General features: G+C 38.6%; 1 protein-coding gene across 1 annotated transcript in view; it reads right to left on the reverse strand.

The window, feature by feature from the left end:
• Positions 1-2,702: 2,702 nt before the first annotated feature.
• LOC144235141 (uncharacterized) overlaps positions 2,703-27,140 on the reverse strand; it is a 41,933-nt gene continuing 17,495 nt past the window's right edge. Inside the window, exons 3-4 of the mRNA XM_077768549.1 lie at positions 18,337-18,450; positions 2,703-3,675 (exon numbers count right to left, since the gene is read on the reverse strand). Coding sequence (XP_077624675.1) covers positions 3,173-3,675; positions 18,337-18,358 — 525 coding nt within the window. The 5' untranslated portion in view covers positions 18,359-18,450 and the 3' untranslated portion in view covers positions 2,703-3,172. The remainder of the gene's footprint in view (positions 3,676-18,336; positions 18,451-27,140) is intronic.

A 27,140-nucleotide genomic window follows, 5' to 3' on the forward strand; every position in this document is an offset into this window, starting at 1 on the left:
ATTACTGAAATCATGAATGGAAGGATAAATTATTTTAGCAGAGAAATAGAAAGTATAAAAAAAAAGAACCAAGTGGAAATTTTGAAACTGAAAAAATATCTGAAATTAAAAAAAAAAAAATAACCTCACCGGATGAGTTCTGTAGCAGAATAGAGATGGTAGAGCAAAGAGTCAATATGCCTGAAGATAGATCAATATAAATGATCCATTTGAAAGAGATAAAAAAACAAAACAAAACCAAGCTTCAGGGACCTGAGGGACAAAATGGAAGGCGCAACACTCATGGTATTGGAGTTGCTGAAGGAAAGGAGAAAGTGATTGGTGCAGAAAAAGTACTTGAAGATATAAGGGCTGAAGAGTTCCCAAATTTGGTGAAGGATACAGATTTACAGATTTCAAGAAGCTCAGTGAATGCAAAACAGGATAAATTCAAAGAAAACCATGTCCAGACATCATCCCAAACGCAGAAAACCAAAGGTAAAGATGGTGGAAGAGGCCATGGAGGAGAAGGAGTTTTGATATCTGCCAGTTGATGGCTAAATAGAAAGATGAAAACGAGGCGTTCACTGACTAATTGTGAATAAAATCTGCGGTCTTACAAAAGAGCCCCCACCTCCATATTGCGTGAAATTCAATGCAAACTGTAAAACTCTCTGATGCTTTGTGGCATGTACTTGCTCCAGGGAAACAGGGTCCTACCTCAGCTTTGGTGAGAGCGAGACAGAGGCCCTCCTGTGTCTTCACTTCTGATTACACTGTCTTTCCCCTGACCTTGCCATTTCCTGCTGTTTACTCTCTCTCCTCTGTCTTTGTCTCTAGATAGGAGTGAGCAACATTTTCTGCAGGATGGCCAGCTCAGAAAAAAATTAAAATCTGAAAGCATATTAAAATATCATGTTTTAGATAAAAAAATATAATATCTAAAACCAAGCTTAGGTTTCCAAACATTTTTTTCCCTTTCACTAAAGAGTTTCTCTTTTTTTGCTTTTTCTTTCTTTCTATCTTTTCATTTTGCTTGAAGAACAGAAACTACAAAACTGGGAATACCGATTATACATTTCTTGAAACAAATTTTGTTGTTACATTGTTTTGGCATCTTTTTATTCTTTGCCTCTTCTTGATTTACCTTTTAGTCCACCTTCAAGACAGTATGGTACTAGTTTTAGTCCACTTAGCTGCAAATGTTGATACCTCCTTAGGCTCCTTAAAACAAGAGATTTTTCTGGAGTACCTGGGTGGCTCAACTGGTTAAGCATCCAACTTCAGCTCAGGTCATAATCTCACGACTCGTGGGTTCAAGCCCCGCATCGGGCTCTGGGTTGACAGCTCAGAGCCTGGAGCCTGCTTCGGATTCTGTGTCTCCCTCTCTCTCGGCCCCTCTCCAGCTCGCACTCAGTCTCTCTCCCTCAAAAATAAATAAATGTTAATTTATTTTAAAAGAGATTTTCTTTTCCATTTTAAATAAGACCAAGAACTATGTCCTAATCCTCAGAAGAACTCCTTGATTCACTTATTTGAAACCCTAAATTTCATAGCAAAGATTTCCATTTGTGTTATGCTCTACATCCAGCCAACCTGGCCCCACAACCAGCGAGAAAATTCAATCCATTGTTTTCTTCTGTCTCCTAGGGGAGGACAGAAACACTTGGCTTTCCAATCCAGGAGGTGGGAGCAATGCCCAGATGGGCCTGGCTGACTGCGGCCATCCCTGGGCTGTTTTCTCCCATCTCGTGAACTAAAGGATTCCTGAGACTAGATGCCAGGCTAATCATGACGGCCTCATTCTCACTGCCAATGGGCAAAGAATGTGAGGGGGAATCAAAACAGAGACAACACTGGATAAGAAGAAAGAAGGTCGGTGTCGTCTTGGCAGCAAAATGTTCTTCAGTCCTGAAGAGGGGCTCCACACCAGTGAGTAGGCCACTGGGATGGTTGGGACGCTTCTCTCCTTCCTAGTGGAATGGACTTTCTGATAATCACTGCTTAGGAGTTGTTCCTTTTCAAATGACAACCTTTGGGTAGTTCCCTTTAATCAACTCTAAGTAATGCTGATTTTAAGATAACTCTAAGGGGGCGCGTGGGGGCTCAGTCGGTTAATCGTCCTGCTTTGGCTCAGGTCCTGGTCTCACAGTTTGTGAGTTAGAGCACCATGTTGGGCTCTGAGCTGACAGCTCGGAGCCTGCAGCCTGCTTTGGATTCTGTGTCTCCCTCTCTCTCTGCCCTCCCCCACTTGCACTCTGTCTCTGTCTCTCAGAAATGAATAAATGTTTAAAAAATTGTTTTAAAGATAATACTGAGACTGAGAATGAATTTTTAAATATTTTCTATGCTTTAAACTGTGTACACGATTGGTTTTTCCAAGTGTGCTATTTATGTTGTTTTAAAAGCAGCCCTTTTATCTGTTAATAAGGGAATTGAGACAGTTCTGACATTTAAACAATTCATGCTTCCTTTTTTTACATTGTATTACTTGTAAGGCATTTATCTGTGAAAAGTGCAAGACATCTTTGTAGACACCAAGTGCAATTTTTAAAAAATGGAGTCGTTTTGGGAGCTAACTGTCCAAATAATTCTTAAACTGGATACGCATACTGCAGCAACGTGTATACAGACATTTAAACTATTTATAAACTTCAAACATGGCAAACTGAAGATTAGCCACATTAAAAAAAAATTATCTTTGGCTTGATACAGTTTGCAAGGTGATAGCTTTTGGTCTGGCCTAAATGTTCCTCCTCCTGTTATAGAACAGAGACGAGGAAAGGTTCACGAATGGGTAACAACGAAGGAGAATTTCAGGCGTGAATACGAATTGAAAAAGAACAGAATGGAAGCTGTTGCAAACCTCTACCAATGCATTCCTGCTGGCAGCCCCGGAACGAAGCGCTAGACGTGTTTGTTGTGATCAGGATATTGCGAATCAATGAAACGCCAGGGAGGTACGTAGGGCGAGCTGAGCTGCACTGCACAAGAAGGCAGGGCCTGTGGTCCTGTGGGAAGAGGCGGTGTTCAAGGCACAAGGGCAGAGAGCCCAGGGGAGTCAGCTCTCAGGAATGCCCGGTAGTCACCTAGAGAAACATCCATCTCCCTTATTACCCCCACGGTGCTTTTCTGCCACACATCAAACAGCAGATGGACAGCCAGCTGTCAGAACACACCGTGTGCTTGCCTCCTAAATGGGAGGAGAGTGTGGGGAAGGTGCCGTTTTGGAGTCTTGTACTTTCATGTGAGAAGAGCTTGTAAGGCTGCAGGAGCTCAGGGTGGGGGTTGCGTGTTTGCAAAAATGTTCAGAAACATCAAACATCGCGCTCTCTGCGGAAAGGTAGACTCCGGCCTCGGCTGCTGATTCTTTGGGCTCAAGCTGAGTCAAGGAGTACACAAAGCATAGACAAAAGCCTGCGAACGACTGGCAGGCGCCACAGGAGACGACAAACCAGTACCGGCTGACTCCAGACACTGTGTCTTCTCTGCAGAAGAGGGGCTGCACCTGCACCTGCGTCCGGGTGACACGTGGCCGCATCTCCTCCTCCGACCTCTGGAAAACTCTCCTTGATGAGAAGGCACGACGCTGGTCACCAGAGTCCCTTGTGTCTGCACGCGTTCGAATGCGCGTACAGATGGAGATTTTATTCCTCAGGCTTCGCCAGTTTTCAGCTTGAGCTTTTTTTAAATGAACTATAAAATGAGGCACGACACACTGTTAAAAATAATTTCTCCTTCAATAACTGAAGCCCAGTGCGGTTTCCTTTTTCCGGAGGCATATGGAATTAGCCACATGCCTTGGATATTAGTTCTTCTATCTCCCACATTACCTGTTGACAAGCCAGACTAATCACTCTTTCAATTTTCTGCTGACTGTGTACTGCGATACTAATCCTCACAGACCCCTGTTCTGAATGTCTTCTGCCCCTTGTCATGGCATATCAACCTTTTAAAAATACCATTGTTTTCTTAAATCAGAAGTAAAACAGAAAAGCATTTTCTTTCATTTACCACTACAGATGTCAAAAATAATAAGATACTTACTGGATCTTAAAAACAGTCTGCTCATAGAGTTTATTTCTCAAATGAACATTTCTTAAGTACGTATAAAACATCCTACTACATAAGAATGAGGCACCCATTACTCTATTTTATAGAAAAGGAAATAAAGGCCAGTTGCTTGATTCCTGGGACTCCTACCCTGCAGTGGGGATATGAGAAATTCCTGCAATACTACCCCACAGGGGACTTAACTGCTCTTACACTGTTCTCTTTCAGTGCAGGAATAGCATCAAGAAATCTGCACATTTCGATCCTTTATGGAATGTACATTGTGGAAAGGAAAAACACCTCTCTCACCACCTCCCCTTTGGGTATTCTCCTGGGCTAACATAGCACAGGACTGCTGATCACTGTTTACACTCCGGTGTGATTGTGGTCATCTTGAAGACAGGGACCCCCTGAGCAGGAGATGTCTAGGGGTGAATGAAACCCTCAGCATTCTGGAACAGTGGGCACAAGGAAGACTGGTCTGCCATTTTGGGCTTTCTTTCTTATCCGTAGCTATGTAGTTGGAAGACCCTCCTTGTAATCAAGCATCGGTCTTCTTCTACACAAGCACATGGCTACTTTATGTTCACAAAACACTCTCTTCAAAATTCGACCTTCAGATATCCTTGAAGGTGGAAAGACAAACAAATGTGCTGTTGTTCACTTAGATGACATGAGGCTCTTCCCAATGTTGTTCTAATCTGCTAATACCCCGTAGCAGGTGGACAGAGTCAAAAGAATTCCCACGAGAGCCATTTTCTTATTCGAGCCAGATGGAAATGGTGCTGGATTAAGTTCAAATATAGTCTCTTACTGTAGCATATAAAGACATGCAAGAAGTTTATAATACTGTGAAGGCTACCCTTGCAACTATTACTATCTCTTAAAAATCATCCCCTAGCCTACTCCTACAGCTTGTTAAGAAAATTCAATGTGAAAGGGTCAACAACGTAACTTCTGACAGTCTAGCTAGCAATCCACATAAGTTTAGCGATTCATTCAGAGTCCAAATTAAAAAAACAAAACAATTAAAAATGACACTGGGATTGTTTCATTCACGGCCATTCACACAATTCTTCGGCGTGGACATGACCGCCATCATGAGACACGCAAGTGCTACCAGGGGCAGTAGAAGCAAAAGTCTCTAGAAGATATAAGTTGATCACTTGCCAAAAATAATTCCTTTTTTTTTTTTAATGTTTTATTTATTTCTGAGAGAGAGAGAGAGACAGTGTGAATAGGGGAGGGACAGAGAGAGAGGGAGACACAGAATCCGGAACAGGCTCCAGCTCTGAGCTAGCTGTCAGCACAGAGCCCGATGAGGGGCTTGAACCCATGAACTGTGAGATCATGACCTGAGCCGAAGTCGGACGTTTAACCGACTGAGCCACCCAGGCGCCGCCAAAAATAATTTCTATGGAAGGGTTCCTGGGTGGCTCACCTAGGTTAGGTGTCTGACTTCAGCTCAAGTCATGATATTGTGGTCTATGAGTTCAAGCCCTGTGTCAGGCTCTGTGCTAACAGCTCAGAGCCTGGAGCCTGCTTTGGACTCTTCTGTATCTCCTTCTCTCTCTGCCCCTACCCTCTGTGTGTGTCTCTCTCTCAAAAAATAAACATTAAAAAATAATAATTTCTATGGAAATTCACAAGTGAATAATTCCCAGACAAGATGACTTCAAGAATAAACTAGTAGATCTGATTTCTGAGTACAACTTAACAATGAACATATAAATAGAAAATATACAAGTATTACAGTACTGATGAGATTTTACGTTCTGATAACTTGTACAGCGGTAAGCCAATAGACTCAACACAAATGTTCTAAGATTTTATAGAACCAATAATTTTTGGAAAAGTCATTGATACCACTGTCTCAATAAAAATATCACAAAGATAAGTAGACCAATATTGGCAGAGGCAAAAGTTAAATGAAGAAGCATAAAAATAAGACAAGTTTTCTTAGTAAGTCTCTAGTTTCATGTAGACAGGTGATACATTGTGAATACAGTTCAGATAATATCTTAAAGACATTTCTATGCTAACAAATAGTTGTTAAGTGCATACTGTTATGCATTTATAGCTGTTTCAACCAAGGAGAGCTTGTAATAAAACCACAAAAACATGGAATATGGTATTTCTGGTGTCTTAAAATACAGCCTTTAATCTTTATTATCTCTGTTCTATTGTTATGTTCTGAATAAAATGTACAAATTAGCTTGGGTAGTATAATACATCCTGTGACAAAACAAATGAATAATGTTATAATACACAGAAGAATATGCCATAGTTACCAAAGAAGACTTCAAGTGGTCCTACTCAGTGGGAAAAGGAAAGAAAACACAAACAGTCCTGATCATGAAGATGAAGATTTTCCTGAGGTAGCAGTATTCCATGGAATAAAACAAGGGAAGGTAGATACAGTGAAACTGGACTTAGTAAAAAGAAAGTAACATTTGAAAAACAACTTAGGTTAAAAGAAACTGGTGAAAGAGTTGGCGGATATTTGGTTGGCTTTCTTCAATGAAAAGAGATTTTTAATTATGCGAGTAGGTGTAATGTACAAAATAGTTCATGTTGAGAATAAAATAGTATAATAAATGTGAGACGCTGTGATAAAAAAAAAAGAACTATACAACTGCAAAGTGCATTTCCATGTATTTTGCCTTCATCAGGATGCGCGTCTGGCTATCATTCATAACTGTCAGCATTAATGTGATGTTGTAGGTTACTGACAATAATAAGCAATGCGTATTTATGTATTTATTTTACATTTTTTGGATGTTTATTTATTTTTGAGAGAGAGAGAGAGAGACAGAGTGAGAGTGGGCAAGGTGCAGAGAGAGAGGGGAGAGGGAGAATCTGAAGCAGATGCCAGGCTCAGAGCTGTTAGCACAGAGCCCGACACGGGGTTCAAGTTTACGAGCTGTGAGATCATGACCTGAGCCAAAGTCAGATGCTTAACCAACTAAGGCACCCAGGCTCCCAGCAATACATATTTAAACAGATGTCTGGCATTGCTATTAAAGTCAATGTAAGTTTACTTGTTCTATTATAGTTCTTTTTTTTAACATTTATTTATTTTTTAGAGACACAGAGAGACAGAGCACAAGTGGGGGAGAGGCAAAGAGAGGGAGAGACACAATCTGAAGCAGGATCCAGGCTGTCAGCGCAGAGCCTAATGTGGGGCTTGAACCCACAGACTGCAATACCATGACCTGAGCTGAAGTCAGACACTTAACCGGCAGAGCCACCTGGGTGCCCCTAGAATTCTTAAATAAGATAGCCCTTCTTTGTATAATACATGCTTAATAATGTGCTCAGTTTCACTTTTGTCTCAGAAGATGTGTTAATTTCAATTCGTCATTTTTTAAAATTGTTTCAACTTGCTTCATAAAAATGAAAGCCTATGACCACAATTTTGGTAATTTTTATATTATTCCAGAGAGGTTATTGAGCATAATTTATTATATCCTCTCTTTATCTTAGGAAAATCAATATGAGGTAATTATTCACTATAATAATCTATGCCTATAAATAGTGCTTTAGCTGAAGCAAAGGAACTAGCTCATGGAGATGTCATCTGGAAATTCAGGGTTTAAAAATTCAGTAACCAGTTAAATAAATCCCATTGTTTTTGTTTATTTACTAGAAACACAGGTATTGTTTTACTTTCAATCTCAGTCTTAATATCATTACATATTTTACCTCTTTGAGACTGTGATTTCTTCACCTTGCCATTTCTCCAAGAAATAAAAAGTATAAGAAGGATATTATATATTAACTTATCTTACATTTCTTATTTTGTCTCTTGACTAAGCCCCATCTTATACTTTTTTTTTAATTTATGAAAAAGTAGAGGCTGTACTACCAAAATATACAATTTCAATACATTTATACCTGTTTCTACTTCTGGTTGAGAAATGAAACAGTATTGCTGAGAAAATTATTAGAAATATGAGCTACATCTCAGTTGTGATTGCTTTAAAATCAATATCCTTCTATTTGAACAAACAGCAGCATGAATCATTAAGATAGGACCTTAGCAATTCAGGATAAATTATAGCTCAATGGTGAAGTTGTTATATCATTTGAACAAATTGTTTCAACAACAATTGCATTTCTGCCTCTTGTAAGTGTAATAAGCATAATCATCCTTGCTGGATGCTATGATTTTGAAGAACATGGTTTTTGGAAAAATGTTTCTAGATTCTTAGGTATCCACTATACGAAAGGAAAGATACTATTATAGTATCCATGTGCTCTCCATGTGAGTAACATTCTCATACAATTTCAGAAGAACCCAGTACATGAAATCAAACCCAGAATGGGCTTCAAATAAAATAACAATAGTTAGGGTGCCTGGGAAGCACAGTCAGGTAAGCATCCAACTCTTGATTTTGGCCCAGATCATGATGTCACAGTTCCTGAGTTTGAGACCCGGCATCAGGATGTGTGCTGACAGTGGGGAGCCTGCTTGGGATTCTCTCTCCCTCTCTCTGCTTGCTCTTTCCCTCTCTTTCAAAATAAATTAAATAAACAACTTAAAGTTTATTTAAAGAGTTGGCATGAGCAGGGAAGGGGCAGAGAGAGAGGGAGAGAGAGTCATTCAGGCTCTGCACCATTGGTTCAAAGCCCACAATGGGGCTCAAACCTACGAGCCGTGTGATCATGACTTGATCTAAAACCAAGAGTGGGAAACAATCAACCTGGGAGCCCCTATAAAATAAATCTTTAAATAATAATAATAGTAGTAATAATAATAATAATAATAGAGCTTGAAAAATAAAGCAGATGAATTAATTTAAATGCCTGAATCCTAGGACTCTATTCATTCTGCATAGTATTCAAAATATGTTGATTCCCATCCACATAGATCAAGTGGGATTCATTCCTGGGTTACAGGGCTCGTTCAACATTCGCAAATCAATCANTGTTGATTCCATAAATTCCCTGGCTTATTTTCTTTTGAATTTCCCAAGTGAGAAACATAACCAAGAAACAAAATCCAATTTATTTTATTTATATATTTTTTAATGTTTATTTATTTTTGAGTGAGAGACAAAATACGAGTGGAGAACAGCAGAGAGAGAGGGAAACACAGAATCTGAAGCAGGCTCCGGGCGCTGAGCTGTCCGCACAGAGCCAGACGTGGTGCTGGAACTCCCAAGCTGTGAGATTATGACCTGAGCCGAAGTCGGATGCCTATCAGACTGAGCCACCCAGGTGCCCCACAAAATCCAATTTAGGATGAGCTATATTGGGAGCCATGGTGTGACCAGTCATGTTTAAACAATGGCCAGCTTCTGCCTGCCTATGCAGGCTGCCCCTTACAGCCCCCAGTTCTTCCAGGGACGACCTTCCATGGCCATCATCTACCATCTCTCAGCACCTACAGCCTATTAGACAAAACCCTCTGCTACTTCAGAGTAATGGAGTGCTTGCAAAGCCATGTAATTATCCTTAGCTTCAGTTTCCAAGAATTTGACCACTAGCTAAAAGAACCATTCACCTAACTATTCTCATAAAAAATTATTTTCAATGTTATTATTTCTAATGGTTTTCAGATTATTACATCTATTTCTACTACACAAGGCACATCCTTTTCCATTAGCTCTATATCTGCCTGAAATCTCAGCTAGCAAGATTGCCAATAAGGGGTACCTGACTGGCTCAGTAGGTAGACCATGTGACTCTTGATCTCTGGGTCACGAGAAAAAAGTCACCAATATGTAACTAGCCATTCCTCTTCTTTGAATGCTTTTTAAGACAGACAAAGCCCAATGAAGACACACCACTGGTTAAAAGTGCATCATTGGGTGATTCTACCACAGGCAGCAACTGCTAAAAAATACCAGACGTTGCAAGGAAATTCTGCTCTCCAGACCCAAGAAGGTAAGAACTTTCTTGCAATAGCATTAGAATTAGCAGAAGTTAAGCCTCAGGTCATTGCTAGAAGATGTATTCCTTGGGGAGCTCATCCAAACTACCAGAATATATTGATCTTTCAGTTCTGCCTGGTGTACCTTCAAGAAAAGAAATTAACTACAGGGGTGCCTGGGTGGCTCAGTTGGTTAAGGCATCTGACTCTTGATTTCAGCTCATGATCTCACGGTTCATGAGATCGAGCCCCGCATCTGGCCCTTTGCTGACAGCTCAGAGCCTGGAGCCTAATTTGGATTCTGTCTCCCTCTTTCTCTGCCCCTTCTCCACTCACACTCCATCTCTCTCTCAAAAATAAATAAATGTGAAAAAAACTTAACTACAGTTTACGTTTGGAACTAAAAGAGATTTGTAGATTCACAGTGTTTTCTCTGTGTCTAAAAGTTTTAAGAGATAAATTTCCTTTTGTTCCAAAGATTATTATTCAAGTGTTTAGCAATGTTAAGTCTTCTCAAAACATAAGATCTTCTTTTAAAAAGTGCAAATTAAGTTTGTTGATATATCAGAATATGTTTTGAATTAATTTTAAATATAAAATAACTAGTGCTTCTTAATCTGTGCCTTCAGTTATTTATGTTACATTAATTTAAATTGTATGAGTAAGTCATTTCTACTTTCCAGGTATTACAAACTTTCTTGCCCCTAACAGGCAATTTTATATCACAGAGAAAGAAAATTTCAATTCACAATAAGTAGCTTTTTTTCTCAGGCCGAATATCAAATACTGTTTATAAAGTACGTAAGCAGGATTTCTTTTGGTAATGTTGGACTATGCACATTGACAATAATATTAGAAGGTGAGTAATGAAATTTCCTGATTTATGCACAATATATCTGGAAGATAAAACCAGCTGTATGAGTGGGGTTGGGAGACAGAGATTATCTGACATTTTAATTAGCAATTGAAATTTCAATTATGAAATATCAGTTGTGATAGCAGCTTTGCAAGCATTGCCAAAAGTCGGACAACACCCTTGCCTTCAAGCCACCTCACTGTCTTGAGTTGCTTGACATGCTAGCTTCTCCACTCTCCATGTATGGCACCGTGATGGTGGGTGCCTCGTCACTGGGGGTCTAATTCGCTGGGGGTTCACATACTGAACCTCAAATCAAAAAATACAGACAGAAGCAACTCAGTATCACAAAGCTAGGAACACTATGGGGGTCTTTTTACCTTCCCAAACGCAAGCACTTTCTAACACCTTCAAACTCCCATTTTTCATTGAAGACAGGTGGAGTTCTAGCATTCACAGCCTTTAAACCATGAGGGTCCATAAATCTTGTAGTATTTCATAATGTAGCATAATCCACATAGTTCAAAGGGTTCTAGTTCTGAGAGTGTGGCTATTCTTTGCTCCTTCAAGTCTCCTGAAGAGGATGGGGGTGAATTCATACATATTGATATGTTTGTGGGACTCCATTGAGTACTTTATTAATTCATTATGTATTTATTGAGTTCCTATTATATACCATGCACTGCACTAAGCCTAGGGGATATAAGGGTGAACTAAATATGTATTTAATTCTTACAACAACCCTGGAAGCTAGATATTGTTAATTCACATATTACAAATAAAACTGTACTATCCAAATATGTTTAACCCACAGAAAATTATTAATACTTTGATCCTTTTACTACATGTTTAAAGAGGAAATCTAGTAAGCGTATCTCTTTCCACGATAGAAGCAAAGAAAATATGGGTTTTTTTCCCCTATTGAAATTTGATAATAGTTTCCCTTTATTCTTAGCTATTGATGGTGGGTATGTCTGTATGACTGGCTCTTGACAAGCCCGTAAAAAGAAATCAGAACAATGAAAAAGACAAGTTAAAAAAAAACATCAAAGGATGTGGATAAATATTTCTCTCAAAAGATATACAAATGGGGCGCCTGGGTGGCTCAGTCGGTTAAGCGTCCGACTTCGGCTAAGGTCATGATCTCATGGTTGGTGGGTTCGAGCCCCGCGTCAGACTCTGTGCTGACAGCCAGCTCAGAGCCTGGAGCCTGCTTCAGATTCTGTATCTCCCTCTCTCTCTGACCCTCCCCTGCCCACGCTGTCTCTCTCTCATAAATAAATAAAAACATTTAAAATTTAAAAAAAAGATATGCAAATGGCCAATAAACACATGGACAGATTGTCAACATCATTAGTCATCAGAGAAATGGAAATCAAAATCACAAAGACATATGATGTCTTACCCATTAGGATAGTTGTATTCAAAAAGACAGACAATTAACAAGTATTGGCAAGAATGTGGGGAACTTAAAATCTTCACACATTGCTAGTATGGATGGTAAATGGTATAGTCCCTGTGGGAAACAGTTTACTAGTTCCTCAAAAAGTTAAATATAGAGGGGTGGCCGGGTGGCTCAGTCAGTTAAGTGTCTGACTCTTGGTTTTGGCTCATGTTATGATCTCATGGTTTGTGAGTTCGAGCTCCACATCGGGCTCTGTGCTGACAGTACAGAGCCTGCTTGGGATTCTTCCTCTCCCTCTCTCTCTGCCCCTCCCCACTCTCAAAAATAAATAATAAACTAAAATAAAAAAGTTAAACACAGAATTACCATACCACTTCTAGGTATATACAAGCGCTCAAATAAGTGCTTGTACATGAATATTCATAGCAGCACTATTTACAATAGCCAACAGGTGGAAACAATCCAAACGCCCATCAATGGATGAATGCATAAACAAAATATGGTATGTCCATACAATGAAATTTAACTACAAAAAGAAGAAGTACCAATACCTCCAGCAACACGGATGAACCTTGAAAACATTGTGCAAAGTGAAATAAGCCAAACATCAAAGGCCACATAGTCTATGATTCCGCATATGTGAAATGTCCAGAATAGACAAATCTATAGAGACAGAAAACAGATTAGTGGTTGCCAGGGACTCAGAGGAGAGGGACAGTGATGGCCAATGGGTTGGGGATTTCCTTTTGGGGGAATTAAAATGTTTTAGAACCAAATAGTGGTAATGGTTGCACAACTCTGAACATACACAAATCTACCAAATTATTTGTTAAAAGGGTGAGTTTTATGGTATATTAATTTTATGTCAGTGTTAAAAATTTTTGAAATGAGCTAGACAGGGGTGCCTGGGTGGCTCCGTCAGTGAAGCATCCAACTTCAGCTGAAGTCATGATCTCACGGTTTATGGGTTCAAGCCCTGCATTGGGCTCTGTGCTGACAGTTCGAAGCCTGGAGCCTGCTTTGAGTTCTGTGTCTCCCTCTCTCTCTGCCCCACCCCCCGCTCATGCTCTCTCTCTCTCTCTCCTTCAAAAATAAATAAACATTAAAAAAAAAGTGAGCTAGACAGATTTACGATAAAATCTTAAGAGTACAGTTCCTGTTCCTTTTCACCCCAAAACATATCAAACACCACTGGCCTCAGTGTAATAAGGACAGCAATAGCACATGTAACTTCATGCCTCAGTTTACTTTAGAAATATTTCACAGTGAAGCTTGGAGTTTGGAGTTTTGAACAAAGGCAACAATGTACAGGGATTTGACCGTGTACCAACCTTGTGGTTTGAGCTTGGATTCCTTGGGAAACAGCAATGAGTAGCATTTATGACATCTCCACTGTAGGTACTTCAAGGTTTTTACTAATCCCACAGACATAAATGGGATTAGCTTCTTGAAAAAGGATTTCCCTTTAGGGACGTGTGAAGATATTGAATAATTTTACTCAAGTCAAATGAAAAATACCTTGCAACTTCAGTTTATACACACACTGTGTGTGTGTGTGTGTGCACGCGTGTGTGCAATAGAAAGAATTAGAATTTCTTAAGGTTCCATTGGACCTAGAGTGAGGTTAAGCAAAATGTTAGATGAATGTTCTTAATTCTTAGTAAATTTGGCATTATGCACAATCTGGCCTGTGTGAAGTGAATTTTAAAGGGAGTGATCTTTTCACATTTCTGCATTAGTAAATGTCAAGTAATCTTTGACTTGTACAAAGTGTTCTAGTCCCCAAGAGTAAGGAACTGGGTTAGAAGTCATGGGTTCATTAATTGGGAATGACATAGGTTAGGACATAATTGGTTAGGATCCAGTAAATTTACCAGTTCCTCAAACGGGCAGCACTCTGTGTTATCACAAACATCCTCGCCTTTGTGCCCTAGAATCCTTGGAATCATTTCTAGCTTTCTGCTTCAGATTTGGACCAGTTCAAGTGAAAGTTCAGAAACCTTATGGGTAAGTCTTGTCTTTTATTGATCCAGATCAACCCAAAACAGTGTTTGTAAGAATCAGACTTTTAAGAGCAGACTTGTAAGTATCTCCTAGTAAGAAATTTGAAGTAAAGGGGTGTCTGGCTGTCTTACTTGGTAGAGCATGCGACTCTTGACCTTGGGGTTGTGACTTCTTTTTTTTGATGTTTTTTAATGTTTTATTTATTTCTGAGAGAGACAGCGTGAGCAGGGGAGGGTCAGAGAGAGAGGAAAACACAGAATTGGAAACAGGCTCCAGGCTCTGAGCTGGCTGTCAGCACAGAGCCTGACGCGGGGCTCGAACCCACGAACCGTGAGATCATGACCTGAGCCGAAGTTGGCGCTTAACTGACTGAGCCACCCAGGCACCCCATGATTTCAAGCTCCATGTTGGGCATAGAGATTACTTAAGAAAAGGAAGGAAGGAAGGAAGGAAGGAAGGAAGGAAGGAAGGAAGGAAGGAAGGAAGGAAGGAAGAAAAAAGGAAACAAAAAAGGAAAGAAGGAAAGAAGTTATTTAAAGGTATTTCCATTGGTTATAAGGACGTGGGCAAATAAGATTCACATTTTCAGGAATCTTTAAAAGGACAATATTTATCAATAGTTAGATTCAGTGTAATACTGAATGTTAATACTTTCTGATTGATTACCATTTAACATTTACTTATTCAACTGAGAAGATAAAATATGCAAAAATTAAATTTGGAAGATAACTTTAATAAGATGTGTGATAGACTTTAAAATAAGGGAATACTGAGTAAGTTAGTAGATCCACCTATGAGAGAAGTAAGCATAAAAAGAAAGGGTGACAAATTTTAAAGCAATAGAGCCCCCTGAAGATAAAAGAGTAAGAACAGGGTCGCTCTGAGTATAGTTATGCTCAGTGGCAAGAGAATGAAATAGATCTAGGATTCTATTATTCCAAGACATTTTGACAATACAGAAAATAAGCTTATAAAGATTCTTGACACCCAAGGAAAAATGAACCACTCAAAGAAAGTAGAACAATTCTGGGCAATTGATAATCCTCCCATACTTTTCAAAGCCACTCAGAGAAACCAAATAGGCAGCAACTCAAATGATTACTCAGAACATGACATGTGGAGGATTGTTTTCAGTTTTGGCAGGTTTCAAAAACTTCTTTGTTTTTCTTCTTTAATGTTTATTCATTTTTGAGAGAGAAAATGAGCTCGCAAGAGTCTGAAGGCAGGAGGGGCAGGGCAGGAGCAGAGAGAAAGAGAGAGAGAGAGAGGAAAACAGAGGATCTGAAGACCGTCTCTGCACTGACAGCAGAGAGCCTAATGATGGGCTCAAACTCCCATGAGATCATAATCTGAGCCAAAGTAGAAGTTGGATGCTCAACTGACTGAGCCACCCAAGCGCCCTTCAAAAACTTCTTAATGGGATGCCTGAGTGGCTCAGTCAGTTAAGCGTCTGACTTCGGCTCAGGTCATGATCTCACGATTCATGAGTTCGAACCCCACATTGGGCTCTTGCTGCCAGCTCAGAGCCTGGAGCCTGCTTCAAGTTCTGTGTCTCCCTCGCTCTCAGCTCACGCTCTGTCTCTCTGTCTCTGTCTCTCTCTGTATCTCAAAAATGAATAAACATTAAAAAAAACAACAATAACAACTTCTTAATGTCCTGAGTCATTAAGTCTGGGGAAAAGCTGTGGAAGTGGTAGTAGCTCTCTGGATGATACTCATTGTGGTATTCATGGTCTGATTTAGCAAATGCAAGGTACCACCACAAGATACCACATGTGTGGTATCACACTCACTCATGGCCAACATCTCTACTTGATCATGTCGCTATGTCCCGGACTTGTCCTCAGGATCCTTTTCAGTGCAGTTCTATAGGCAGCACTAACTTTCATTTGGATCTGCCTCAAGAGAACAAGCTCATTCACCTTAGGCTGCTCAAGGGTGCCCAGAGGCTGGAGGCCAGGGAGTGACTCACTAAGCAGGCACCAGGAGGAGCACAGGAAGGAGTCGTCCTGGGATCACACAGAATGCCAAATTTTAAAAGAACAGAGTTGGCTAGATCTCATGGCCCTCCTCCTTTCATAGGTATACACACCAATGCCACATGTGGCTTGCACAAAGATGTAAGTGGTGTTATTTTTTAAAAAGCACACTAGACTTGAAGTCTAGAGGCACAATGCCCTTCCTGCTTTACCTCAATGAACCACTGTGGTTTGCCTGCCACTGTCTTTTGAGCTTTTATATGTATTTATGATATACTTAGGTGAGAGTGCATTTTTGCTAACGAAACACTTTATCGTTATTTTGAAAATTCAACTGTTATTAAAATATATAATGGAGAAAATAGTAAAGATCCTCCATAATGGCTTTGCTAGAGAAATAACCACTTTTAGTGGTTTTGTGTCCATTCTTCAATATTTCTTCATGCATATTTAGCTTGTGTTTTTAACAACTGTATAGTAGTCTATTCTCTGAGTGTATTATATTTTACTTAACCAGCCCTTCTCCTAATTGGCTTTTGAGTTGGGGATAGTGTTATTCCATTCATTACAGTGAACAACCTAGTATATATGTTTCGGGTATGTGTGCAAATACTGCTTCAGGGGAAATCCTTAGAAGTGACATTGCAGGATTAGAGAGTATGCACATTTAAAATGTTGATAAAAATTGTTAAATCAACCTCCAAATTTATCAACTGATACTCTCACCCACAGTATTAGACTGTTTCTGGTTTGTGCTCTAAGGAACACAAAAACAATGAGAGAAAATTGTTTAAGATTAGATGCATATAGTCTTAGGCCATGGTACTTAATAGAAAGAAAAACACCTGTCCAATATTTCAGTCGCCTGCCATCAGGGCAAGCAGATATTACAAAATGACTTCTTGGACATTTAATTGACTTCTGAGATTCCTCTGTATTATTAGAATGGAAAAACAGAACAGTACTGACATGGTTTCACATTAAGAGAGTGAGATAAAAGGAGAAAATAAAAATATTACTATTTTCATTATCATTATTATCATTATTATTATTGTTAGGTTCATCTTGTGTTCTGACACTTGTCTCAAGATCAAGACAGCACATTACTGAGAATAATGTAATATAAAAAATTATGTTCCTGAAAGTGACAATGTATTTTCTTCACCAAATACCCATGTTCAGGAAAACGAATTAAATAACAGATTTGGGTGGGAAGAAATACATGCTTTTTAAAAATCACTTCTGGGGTGCCTGGGTGGCTCAGTCAGCTAAGAATCTGACTTTGGCTCAGGTCATGTTCTCACATTTCATGGGTTCAAGCCCCACATCGGGCTCTGTGCTGATAGCTCAGAGCCTTGAGCCTGCCTCAGATTCTGTGTCTCCCTCTCTCTGTGCACCTCCCCCACTCATGCTCTGTCTCTCTCCATCTCTGAAAAATGAATACATGTTTAAAAAGACTTTTTAAATCACTTCTGGTTTAGTTTAAACACAACATTGCCTAGCTTTATGCTAATTTTATATTAAATAGTGAGAAGATGAACCTTAATGGACAATATTTGCAGATGTTGTCTCATTTGATCCTTGTTACAACCCTATAAAGTAAGTACTGTTTTATAGATCCAACACGTAAGTCCCTGATAAAACATTTTAAGCATACCCACCATTATAGATGCTTCAGACAGGGATTTATCATGCTGGAAAGCACCTTAGAGCTCATCTTCCTCCTTTGATTCCCTTCTCCCTCAGAAAAGGATACTAATTGATCACACCTGTACTTTTCCTACCTTGGGTACTGTGAGGATTAAACATTAGCACAAAAATAGGACATGTAATCTGCTCCGGATTTAGTTGAAAATGAAGCGGAGAATTTTAAACATGGTGGTAGATCTTCTCAGCGAGGGTGAGCCGAGGAGGCTGGAATCCTGCTCATAGGGTGGCTTACTTCAGTTCTCTTTAATGCCCGTGTGGGCAGAATGGGACTCTGCAATTCTAGTCTTCTTGACACAGAGGAGGGTCTCAACAAGCCCTAAACAAGCAGGAATAGGTCACTGGAGCTCATGGAGAAGCCATCATGAGGACAATTTACCTTGTTGATAAATTACTATTGGACAATTGATAGATGACATTATAATGTGAGACTAAGGGAGAAAAAAGTCCTAATGTATAGTAAAACCAAAATTACCTTTGGCAGGGAAGAGATCCATGTAGAAAAAGAAGCGTGCAAATCTTCATGGGTACATGCTGGGCATAGCATGGGCAATAACTTCTGAGGTTTGTAGAAGAAATAATGGCATCACTGAAGACGAAGGGAGAGAAGAGAGAAATTGATGTAAATGCACAAAGGGGGACTGACATTTGTTTCACTTCAATACAAAGATATATTGGGTTTGTATTGAAATATCAAATCTGAACGATACTTCATCTGTACCCCAGTCTATTCATTACAAAGGCATTGCCCTTGGAGCACAGTGAGGAAGTCCCAGAGAGGGTAGAAAGAGGAGGGTATGAAGCATCCTTGAATCAATTTGATCAAAAGTAATGAAAGACATGGAGAGGTAGTGAGTGGGTTAAGCAGCAAAATGGAAAGGAAAGGACATCAGGTATCGCTGGTGTAATTATTGCCATTTAATACATTTATGAATTAGAATTCATCTACACCTGCCATTCTTCCTCCATTTGAACAGTCATAGTTTATTTACTTACTTGTTTGTTTCTTTTGAACAGTCATAGTTTATTAACCTCAATTCCTGAAGAAAATGTTGAGTGTCTGGTCATGCTTTGAACAGAGAAAAGATTCCCCACAGAGGGAATATTTTAGAAATGAACTTCTGGGAGGTTCCTGGGAGGCTCAGTCAGTTAAGCATCCAACTCTTGATCTCAGCTCAAGTCTTGATCTCAGGGTTGTGAGTTCAAGCCTCACATTGGGCGCCATGCTGGGCATGAAGCCTACTTTTAAAAAAATGAATTTCTGGGCTTTTAGTTTCAAAATATCCTCCTTTTCAGAGCCCTTAATTGCTTTCTGTCAAACTGGGCAGTTAATCTGGAATGTTCTCAGGATGCTCAAGTTCTTGCAAGCTTTATACCTAAAGCAGATTCACAGCTATGCAGAGAACAACCTTTGAGGTCACCATGGCCTTGCTAGTATCTCAAGTTCTGCTTTGATCTTTAGGCACCATTTTTCCTAGGAAACTTCCTTGCAATTGTATTTTCTGTCACCATGTATTTTTATTCTGTAATGTCCATATTTCTTATTAACTAAGGGTGACAAATGTGGATAAATATTTTTCCAGTTGTGTTTTTGGTAATATAAAGAAAAAAGAAACAATATCACAGAAGCTATGTGATTTCTTTTAAGTGCTCATTATAATTCATTTTGTTTTTTTGTTTTTGTTTTTTTTAATTTTTTTTAATGTTTTATTTATTTCTAGGAGAGAGAGAGAGACAGCGTGAGCAGGGGAGGGTCAGAGAGAGAGGGAGTCACAGACTCTGAAACAGGCTCCAGGCTCCGAGCTGGCAGTCAGCACAGAGCCCGACGCGGGGCTCGAACCCACGAACCGCGAGATCATGACCTAAGTGAAAGTCGGACGCTTAACCAACTAAGCCACCCAGGCGCCCCTATAATTCATTTTGATTAGTAGTAATTTTTAATTTTATTTTTACCTTCTGGTATTTGAACAGGAAAAGTGGACTCATTTGTTTCTAAACATTATGTAAAATGAGAAAGAGACAGAAAAGATTCAATTTCTTGATGAGTTTTATCCTTTTATTTGTTATAGGTTGGCTTTGGGAAAATTTTAAAATATCTAACAACTATTTAATATTTGATAACATAATAATTATATTGCATATGCTGCTATATTTATAAAATGTGATGACAAAAGAGAAGAGTCAAGAGGAAAAAAAGTAAAGAAGGGAGAAAATGGGGAAATTGTAACAAGGGAAAATGGAAATAAAAGGGAAAAGAACCAAAATCAAGGAAGAATGCGAAAGAAAAAGGAAAGAGAGAAGTAGATAAAAAAATGGAGAGAAGCAAAAAGGGAAAAAGGGATAAACATGAAGCAATTTATTCTCTACAACTCTTACTATAGTTGTTGCTATTACTTTAAAATATATATACTTCTTTAAATAAATGTCTTTATTACCTGAGTACACACAATACTAAGAAACAGTGATCCTGAATGCTTTTCTTTCCTGTTACCATATTTTAAGGAGAAAAGATTTTTTTAAGTGCTGTTTATTTCACAATGTTCTTGAATGTAAGGATAATTCAGTACGGTTATTACTTCCTACTTATGGTTTAAAAAAAAGCATTGTGTAGATTTTCCTATGCTGATATTTACTCTTAAGATGTTTATATATTTGTCTATTCTAAAAGATAATTGAATAGATTAAGGGATATTTTATTTCCCACCAATGAAAGGTTTTAGAAAATGTTGGATAAGTGAATAAACTATAGATTCATGTTGACGAAAGTTTTTTCTACCTTAAAATCAAATTACACGCTGCAACCAAGAGCATACTATATACACTGTACATTAGCCAACTCGACAATAAATTATAATAAAAAAAGTTACACTCTGCAAAATTGGTATCTAACTCTTCCAGAGGGCAATGAATACATTTGGGGCTAGAATTTAAAACTGTCGCATTAAGAAAATGTATGATAAACAAGAGTCCCTGATCTTGATAACAAATATTTTTGGTGCAGTTCTTGTTTTGAATCCAGCTTTACTACCAGGACCACCTTGTGATTATAAATGCCATGTTATCAGTTAGAACCCAATTCTGCCTATCTGGGTGTTAGCTTTTGGGCTGCTGAACGCCTTGAGCATACGCCTTGCCTACAATGTGTACAGATAGATGCATGGTGTCTGGCACTGCACATAAAATATCTTTAAAACAAGCATTAGCACTGGAATTTGGATCCAACTTTAAGTTGCCTTCTCAAGTTTTCTTCCTTGTAAGATGGTGGTCTTTTGAGTTATCAGCCAGCTGCTTGCAACACTGGGCACTCGGCTAACCCAATTCAGGCTTAGAAAGGTTTGCTCTTCTTGTCCCCTACGTGCATGTTGGCACTGCACAGTTATGTGGAGCAGCAGGAGTAGCAGCCTGGGATCAAGCCAATTGGCTACATGACATTGAAAGTCAGTTGCTGAGAAAGATGAAGCCAAGTAGAGCCTTCTCTGTAAAGAATAGCCAAGAAGATTCTAAAGGTATTTGAGGATCCTAAGAGAAACAGCCCCAGGCAGGAATACTACTAGTCTTAGAGGATGGCTGATACTTTGTACATACCCAGCTCCCCTTCTCCTTGGAGCAGAAAAACAGGACATTTTGAAATGTGCAACACCTCTGCACAATATGCAATGGTACCTTTCATCTATTTGTTGCAACTTTTATTTCCCTTTGTTGTTGGAACCCCTACATTATTGTAAACATAGCACAGGCAAGCACAATGGTAAACAGTGGGTGGACACTTCCTCCGCAGATGCAGACAATATCTGCCTGGCTGGCACCGCTTAATTCAGCCATTAACCCACTTTTATGCACTGTTTTGAGCAAAAGGTGCAGAAAAGCTCTTAAGAACTTAAAGGAGGAGACGTTTTTCAAATTTCATTTCCTGGTTCAAGATATTTTGGTGAGTCAGTCTGAAAATGCTAGGGAAGAAAGCAGAAAGGAAGGCCTTCCAAGGAGCCACAAAAAAACCCCAGGGCCTCTTTTAGAATAAGCAACATGTGTGACCTTTGTCAGGTACAATACTGCCACTCATAAAGCAACCCAGTCAGATGAAGAGATATATGGGTGTATTTCAAGCAGTTTTCTGAAGGGGTGGGGACATCCTCTGGATTATAGAAATTCTCAAATCACAAGCCAGCAGGCCTTTTGCGCCCCGGATGGAGAGAGTGTGAGGGTGAGTGCAGATGCCCTAACCCACTGTTTTTAGAAGTTCAGTGTTGGCTGCTTGACCTCTCTGAGGCAGCTACAATAATTTCCTCTCTGGTTTTCTTGCCTCCATTAGTGTCTCCATCTAATTCATCTTCCACAAAGCTACTGTATAATCTCCCTAAGATACCAGTGACTCAAAGCTTCAGTGGGTGCCCATTCCCTGGAGGGACTATGGGCCTAAGACCCTCTCCCACAGCTTTCTTAGTTGCAACATGCTCTCACAAAACTGGACAAGTACTTGAAGTTTCTGGACATGCCCTGTACTGACAAGTCTCTACTCATTTCTCTTCTCCTAGGATACCTACCCTTCACCAACTGCCCTCCCTTTTTCTCTATTGAAATCTTATCCATTATGGGTGGATGTTATGGGTGAACATGTATCCCCTGAAGTTATGTTGAAGTCCTAACTTCTGTACCATGAATGTAATCTTATTGTAAATAGGGTCTTTGCAGATGATCAAGTTCAGTTAAGATGAGGTCATTTGGGGTGGGTCCTAATCCAGTATGACCGGTGACTCTATGAAAAGGGGAAATTTAGACACAGACATAGACACGCATAGAGCGAAGAAGGGGTGAAGATGGCCAGGTGATGGTAACAGAAGCAGAGACTGGGCTGATGCAGCCATGAGCCAAGTGAGGCTGAGGATCGCTGGCCCCTACCAGCAGCTGGGCAGAGGCAAGGAAGGACTCTACCCTGAGTTTCCGAGGCAGCATGGCCCTACCAATACCTTAACTTTGGATCTAGCCTCCAGAACTGTGAAACAGTACACTTCTGCTGTTTTATGCCACCGGTTAGTGGTACTTTGTTACAGCAGCCCTGGGTAACTAATACATTTGTCCTTCAAGGCCCAGTTCATCCCGCACCTACTCCGTTAAACCTTCCCTGACTCCAATCTGTTTAAAGTAATCTCTTGTACTCTCCTACAGCCTCATAATATTATTTTAAGAGCTGGCTTTTTGTTTTCATTTTCTGTATTAAATTGTGAGCTTCCTGAGCTAGCCTTTATCCATTTAATCTTTTTGTCCCCATGGAGGGGATGGCTCTGCATTTGGAAAGCTTCCCTTAAGTGTTTATTGAACTAAGTGGAATGGAACCTATGTTTTTCAAGACACCAATGACAAACAACTTAGAAGAAACTAATTTTAGATAATGTTTTATTATCATCTATTAACTCACTAACCATTTCTGGAAGAGCTTTTAGAAAAAAATACAATGAAAAATGAGGAATGAACAGCAACAGGCAATTCTCAAAATAAGGTATAAAAATTGCAGAAAGAGATGACATTACTCATAATTAAAGCAATGGCACTTACAACAAGTTACCATCTTTTACCTATAATTAACTGTTGGCTTTGATTAAATAAAACTGGCATTCACATACAAGATAGTGAGGAAGTAAATTAATAAAACTTCTTTCGAGAGTAATCTGAAAAATACCTATCAATGTTTTCAAAGCACATGTCTTTGACCTAACAATTGTGCTTCCGGAAATTTCTCCTCTGGAACACTCACACAACTGCTCAAAGATAAATGAGCAACTCTATTCAGGGCAGCATTGTTTGAAATAGCTAAAAAGCTTTTCTGGAAACTAAGTGTTGATCAGCTGAGGACTAACTGAACAAATCAGGATTCATCTTAAAACAGAATATTATGCAGTCCACAGAAAAAATGGAGTAGAACTATAGGAACTAATAGGAAATGATCTCTAACACATATTATCAAGAGAAAGCAAATAAAAACATGCATGCTATATTTGGTATGCTTCTTTTTGGAAGAAGAATGTATAAATACATATATATGATTATATATTGTATGGTGACTTCATAATGATATACAATAAACCAGTGATTGTGATTGGAAGGAAGACTGAAAGTATCAGGTAGGGGAAGATTATTTTTTACTTTGTACTTTTCTTTGTACTATTGGAAATTTTAATGAATAATTATAATTGCATAATTATAATTATAAAATGTATACGGTATTCAATTTAAGATTTATTTTTTAAGTTTATTAATTTTCTTATTTTGAGAGAACACAGGAGGGACAGAGAGAGAGGGAAAGAGAGAATTCCAATCAGGCTCCACACCATCAGTAAGGAGCCTGATTGCAGGGCTTGAATTTAATGAAACCATGAGATCATGACCTGAGCTGAAATCAAGAGTCAGACACTTAACTGACTGAGTTACCCAGGTGCCCCTCAATTTAAAATTTACTAAAAAAAGTTTTCATAGATACTAGTATTCAGTATGTACATAAACTATTATTTGATAATATTAATGTCAATTAGATTTCTTTTGCTTATTATAATAAATGATTCATCTAACATGATTTGATTAACTATAATTTTATACCTGTTAAAATTTGTAATTTGCAAATGCACTTAAGTATGTTTTAGAAATCAGACATTTTAAAAAGTTTCCCAATTTGATTACCAAAGCAAAACATGATCAGTGAAGAATTAGAAAATAAAGACAAAAATACATAAATATCCTTATTTCTATCACCAAGAGATTACCAAGTAATAATCTGATGAGAATCTTTCCAGAATTTATGCTAAAATATGTATACACAGAAAGGACTTACTTATACACAATAAAAATTTTTCACTGACAATATATTATAACATATTTCCATGTTTATAAACAGAATTAGACTTTTAGAATTGAAGAAACCTTAAAATTAACTTAAAACAGAATAAACAGAAAAACAGCACTTGCACAAACCACCATACATGCACTGCCCTCCTCCTTTGCTGACCATGACAGATAGTGCTGACTCAATGATCATGGCGCTTTCTGGTAGAGTTGAAACATAGTCTTAAGGTCCACCTCAACAAAGTGTAACACAAAACCACAACCAAAAGATTAAAGGTTAAAATCATGCAAGCTGAAACTGATTATTTTTGACTAATCTAAACCACTCATAAGGAATCAAGTAATTTCTTGACCAAAGCCACACAATAGCAATGGATCCAAGGTTGGGAATTTGTTAAAATATTATATTATTGTGAATTTAAATATTAATGTTATTAATATTTATTGTGATATTAATTTTTAAACACTGACATTAAAGGGATAAATGATGTTTGGGGCAAAAGTATGAACTAATTAAGTGCACCTAAATTTCTATTTATTCTTTGTATTTAGTCCACATTTATACAGTGTGGCAATTTCACTGCTGCTGTGGCATGCTGTCCTGGGAACACAACTGCTCTTCTCTTCTACTTGATATTTTGCAGATTAAGACTATTCAAATATTTAGCAGATTAACGTTGCTATACATAAATCTAAGAGGCCCTTCCAAACTCCTGTTTATGGAAACCATCTAGGATTCTGAGATTCCCTGAAGCTCCTGGTGTGTGTTTTAGAAATCTGACAGAGAGGAATGTCACCTCTACCGCTGAATTTGGGGGCTCTGGGAGAAGAAAGCCATCAGTGCATGATTCATATCTTTGGATTCCTGAATTCTCAAGACAGGTCATAGCCTGTGGCCTTCACCTTGTGATGTGAAGTGGTATCTTAAACAGGCCAGGGTCACATACTATAGGAGCACATGACTGTATTAGCAAGGTATTGCACCCTGGAGCACACACTGTAGGGCCACAATCTACCCATACGAGGTAAAAAATACTCCCCCAGTTGAGTCAGCAATACTTAACAAGTGTTTACCTTGTTATTTATTTTGTGCCAAGCACTGTGTTAGGCTCTGAGGCTACAAAAATCAGGTGGACACAGTTCCTGGCCGGAAGAAGCTTGCAATAAAACAGGGGAAACAGACATCAGCGATTTTTTTTCCACTTTGAATTTTTTCTATCGTTTATACTTATTTCACAGATAAAGAAACAAGAGGTGGGGCACCTGGGTGGTTCAGTTAAGCTTCAGACTCTTGATCTCAGCTCAGGTCTTGATCTCAGAGTTGTGAGTTCAAGCCCTGCACTGGGCTCCCCAGTGGACAAAACAAAAGAAATGAGAAACAACAACAACAAAAAAACCCCCAAAGAAATGAGAAACAAACAAACAAAAAAAAAGAAATGTGGCAATATTTACAAATCAAATCTAAATAATAATCTATTTTTTCTTTCCTTACTATTTTAACAAATATATGAAAAACCAAGTTACAGAACAATGTTTTGTTCTTACTATAGTCATAATATATATTACTTTATTTATTGTTATCTTATTTATTTTATTTGTATGTACTGGATAGACAAAGGACAGACCTGTTAACATTGGTTATTTCAGAAGACAGGTATTGTCTGCGATGGGGTGAGGTGGGAAACTCTCATATTTATTCTTTATCTGCCATTCTTGTTGGCTTTTTAAATGAAAATATATTATTTGATCATTTTATATAATAAAAGCTATCTCTAAATAATTTCCATGATTTTAATAATAATGGTGTATTTCCTTATGCTCCTTTTAAATCATAAAGCATGTTTTTTAAGAGGTTTAGCTAATTCCGAACCTAATGAATTTGGGTGGGTTTTTTTTTCTTATAAATCAAAGCAAGTCTGTCCTGCTGCCAACATTTAAGTATGCTTTGTGGTGATTAAAGTATTTCTACAGGACCAAGCAGGTGTTAGAAGTAAAAGAGTTTGCATGTAATTTCATTAATTCTGTAAAAAGAGTTTTCTCATACTGGACGGACCATCTTTAGTCTTGCACTTTCTTTGTAGACCTTGTCCTAATCTAGGCATCCTCTTGAGGTCAACAGGAGCCTATGTCATCTCTAAAAGGCACAAAACTAGGTAAAAAAAATTGCAATTCCATCTGACAGTACTGACATGCTAAGAACAAAAGCGCAGTAGAATCACACAAAATGTTATGGCAGTGTCCTCCCTACCAAACTCTTCTTATAGTCCCTGCTTTTACAGGCTGATACCAGGCACACTAAACCCTCAGTATAAATAGGACACTGGAACCATGAAAGCAATCTGAGAATTTATAATAATGATGATAAGGATAATAATACAGTATTCCTTCCTAAATGCAAAAATACTTTAAATGGCACAATAAAACAACTACAAGGTAGCTAAAAATGTT

The sequence above is a fragment of the Crocuta crocuta genome, unplaced genomic scaffold (assembly GCF_008692635.1).
Source record: "Crocuta crocuta isolate KB4526 unplaced genomic scaffold, BGI_CrCroc_1.0 scaffold10, whole genome shotgun sequence".
Lineage (NCBI taxonomy): Eukaryota > Metazoa > Chordata > Mammalia > Carnivora > Hyaenidae > Crocuta > Crocuta crocuta.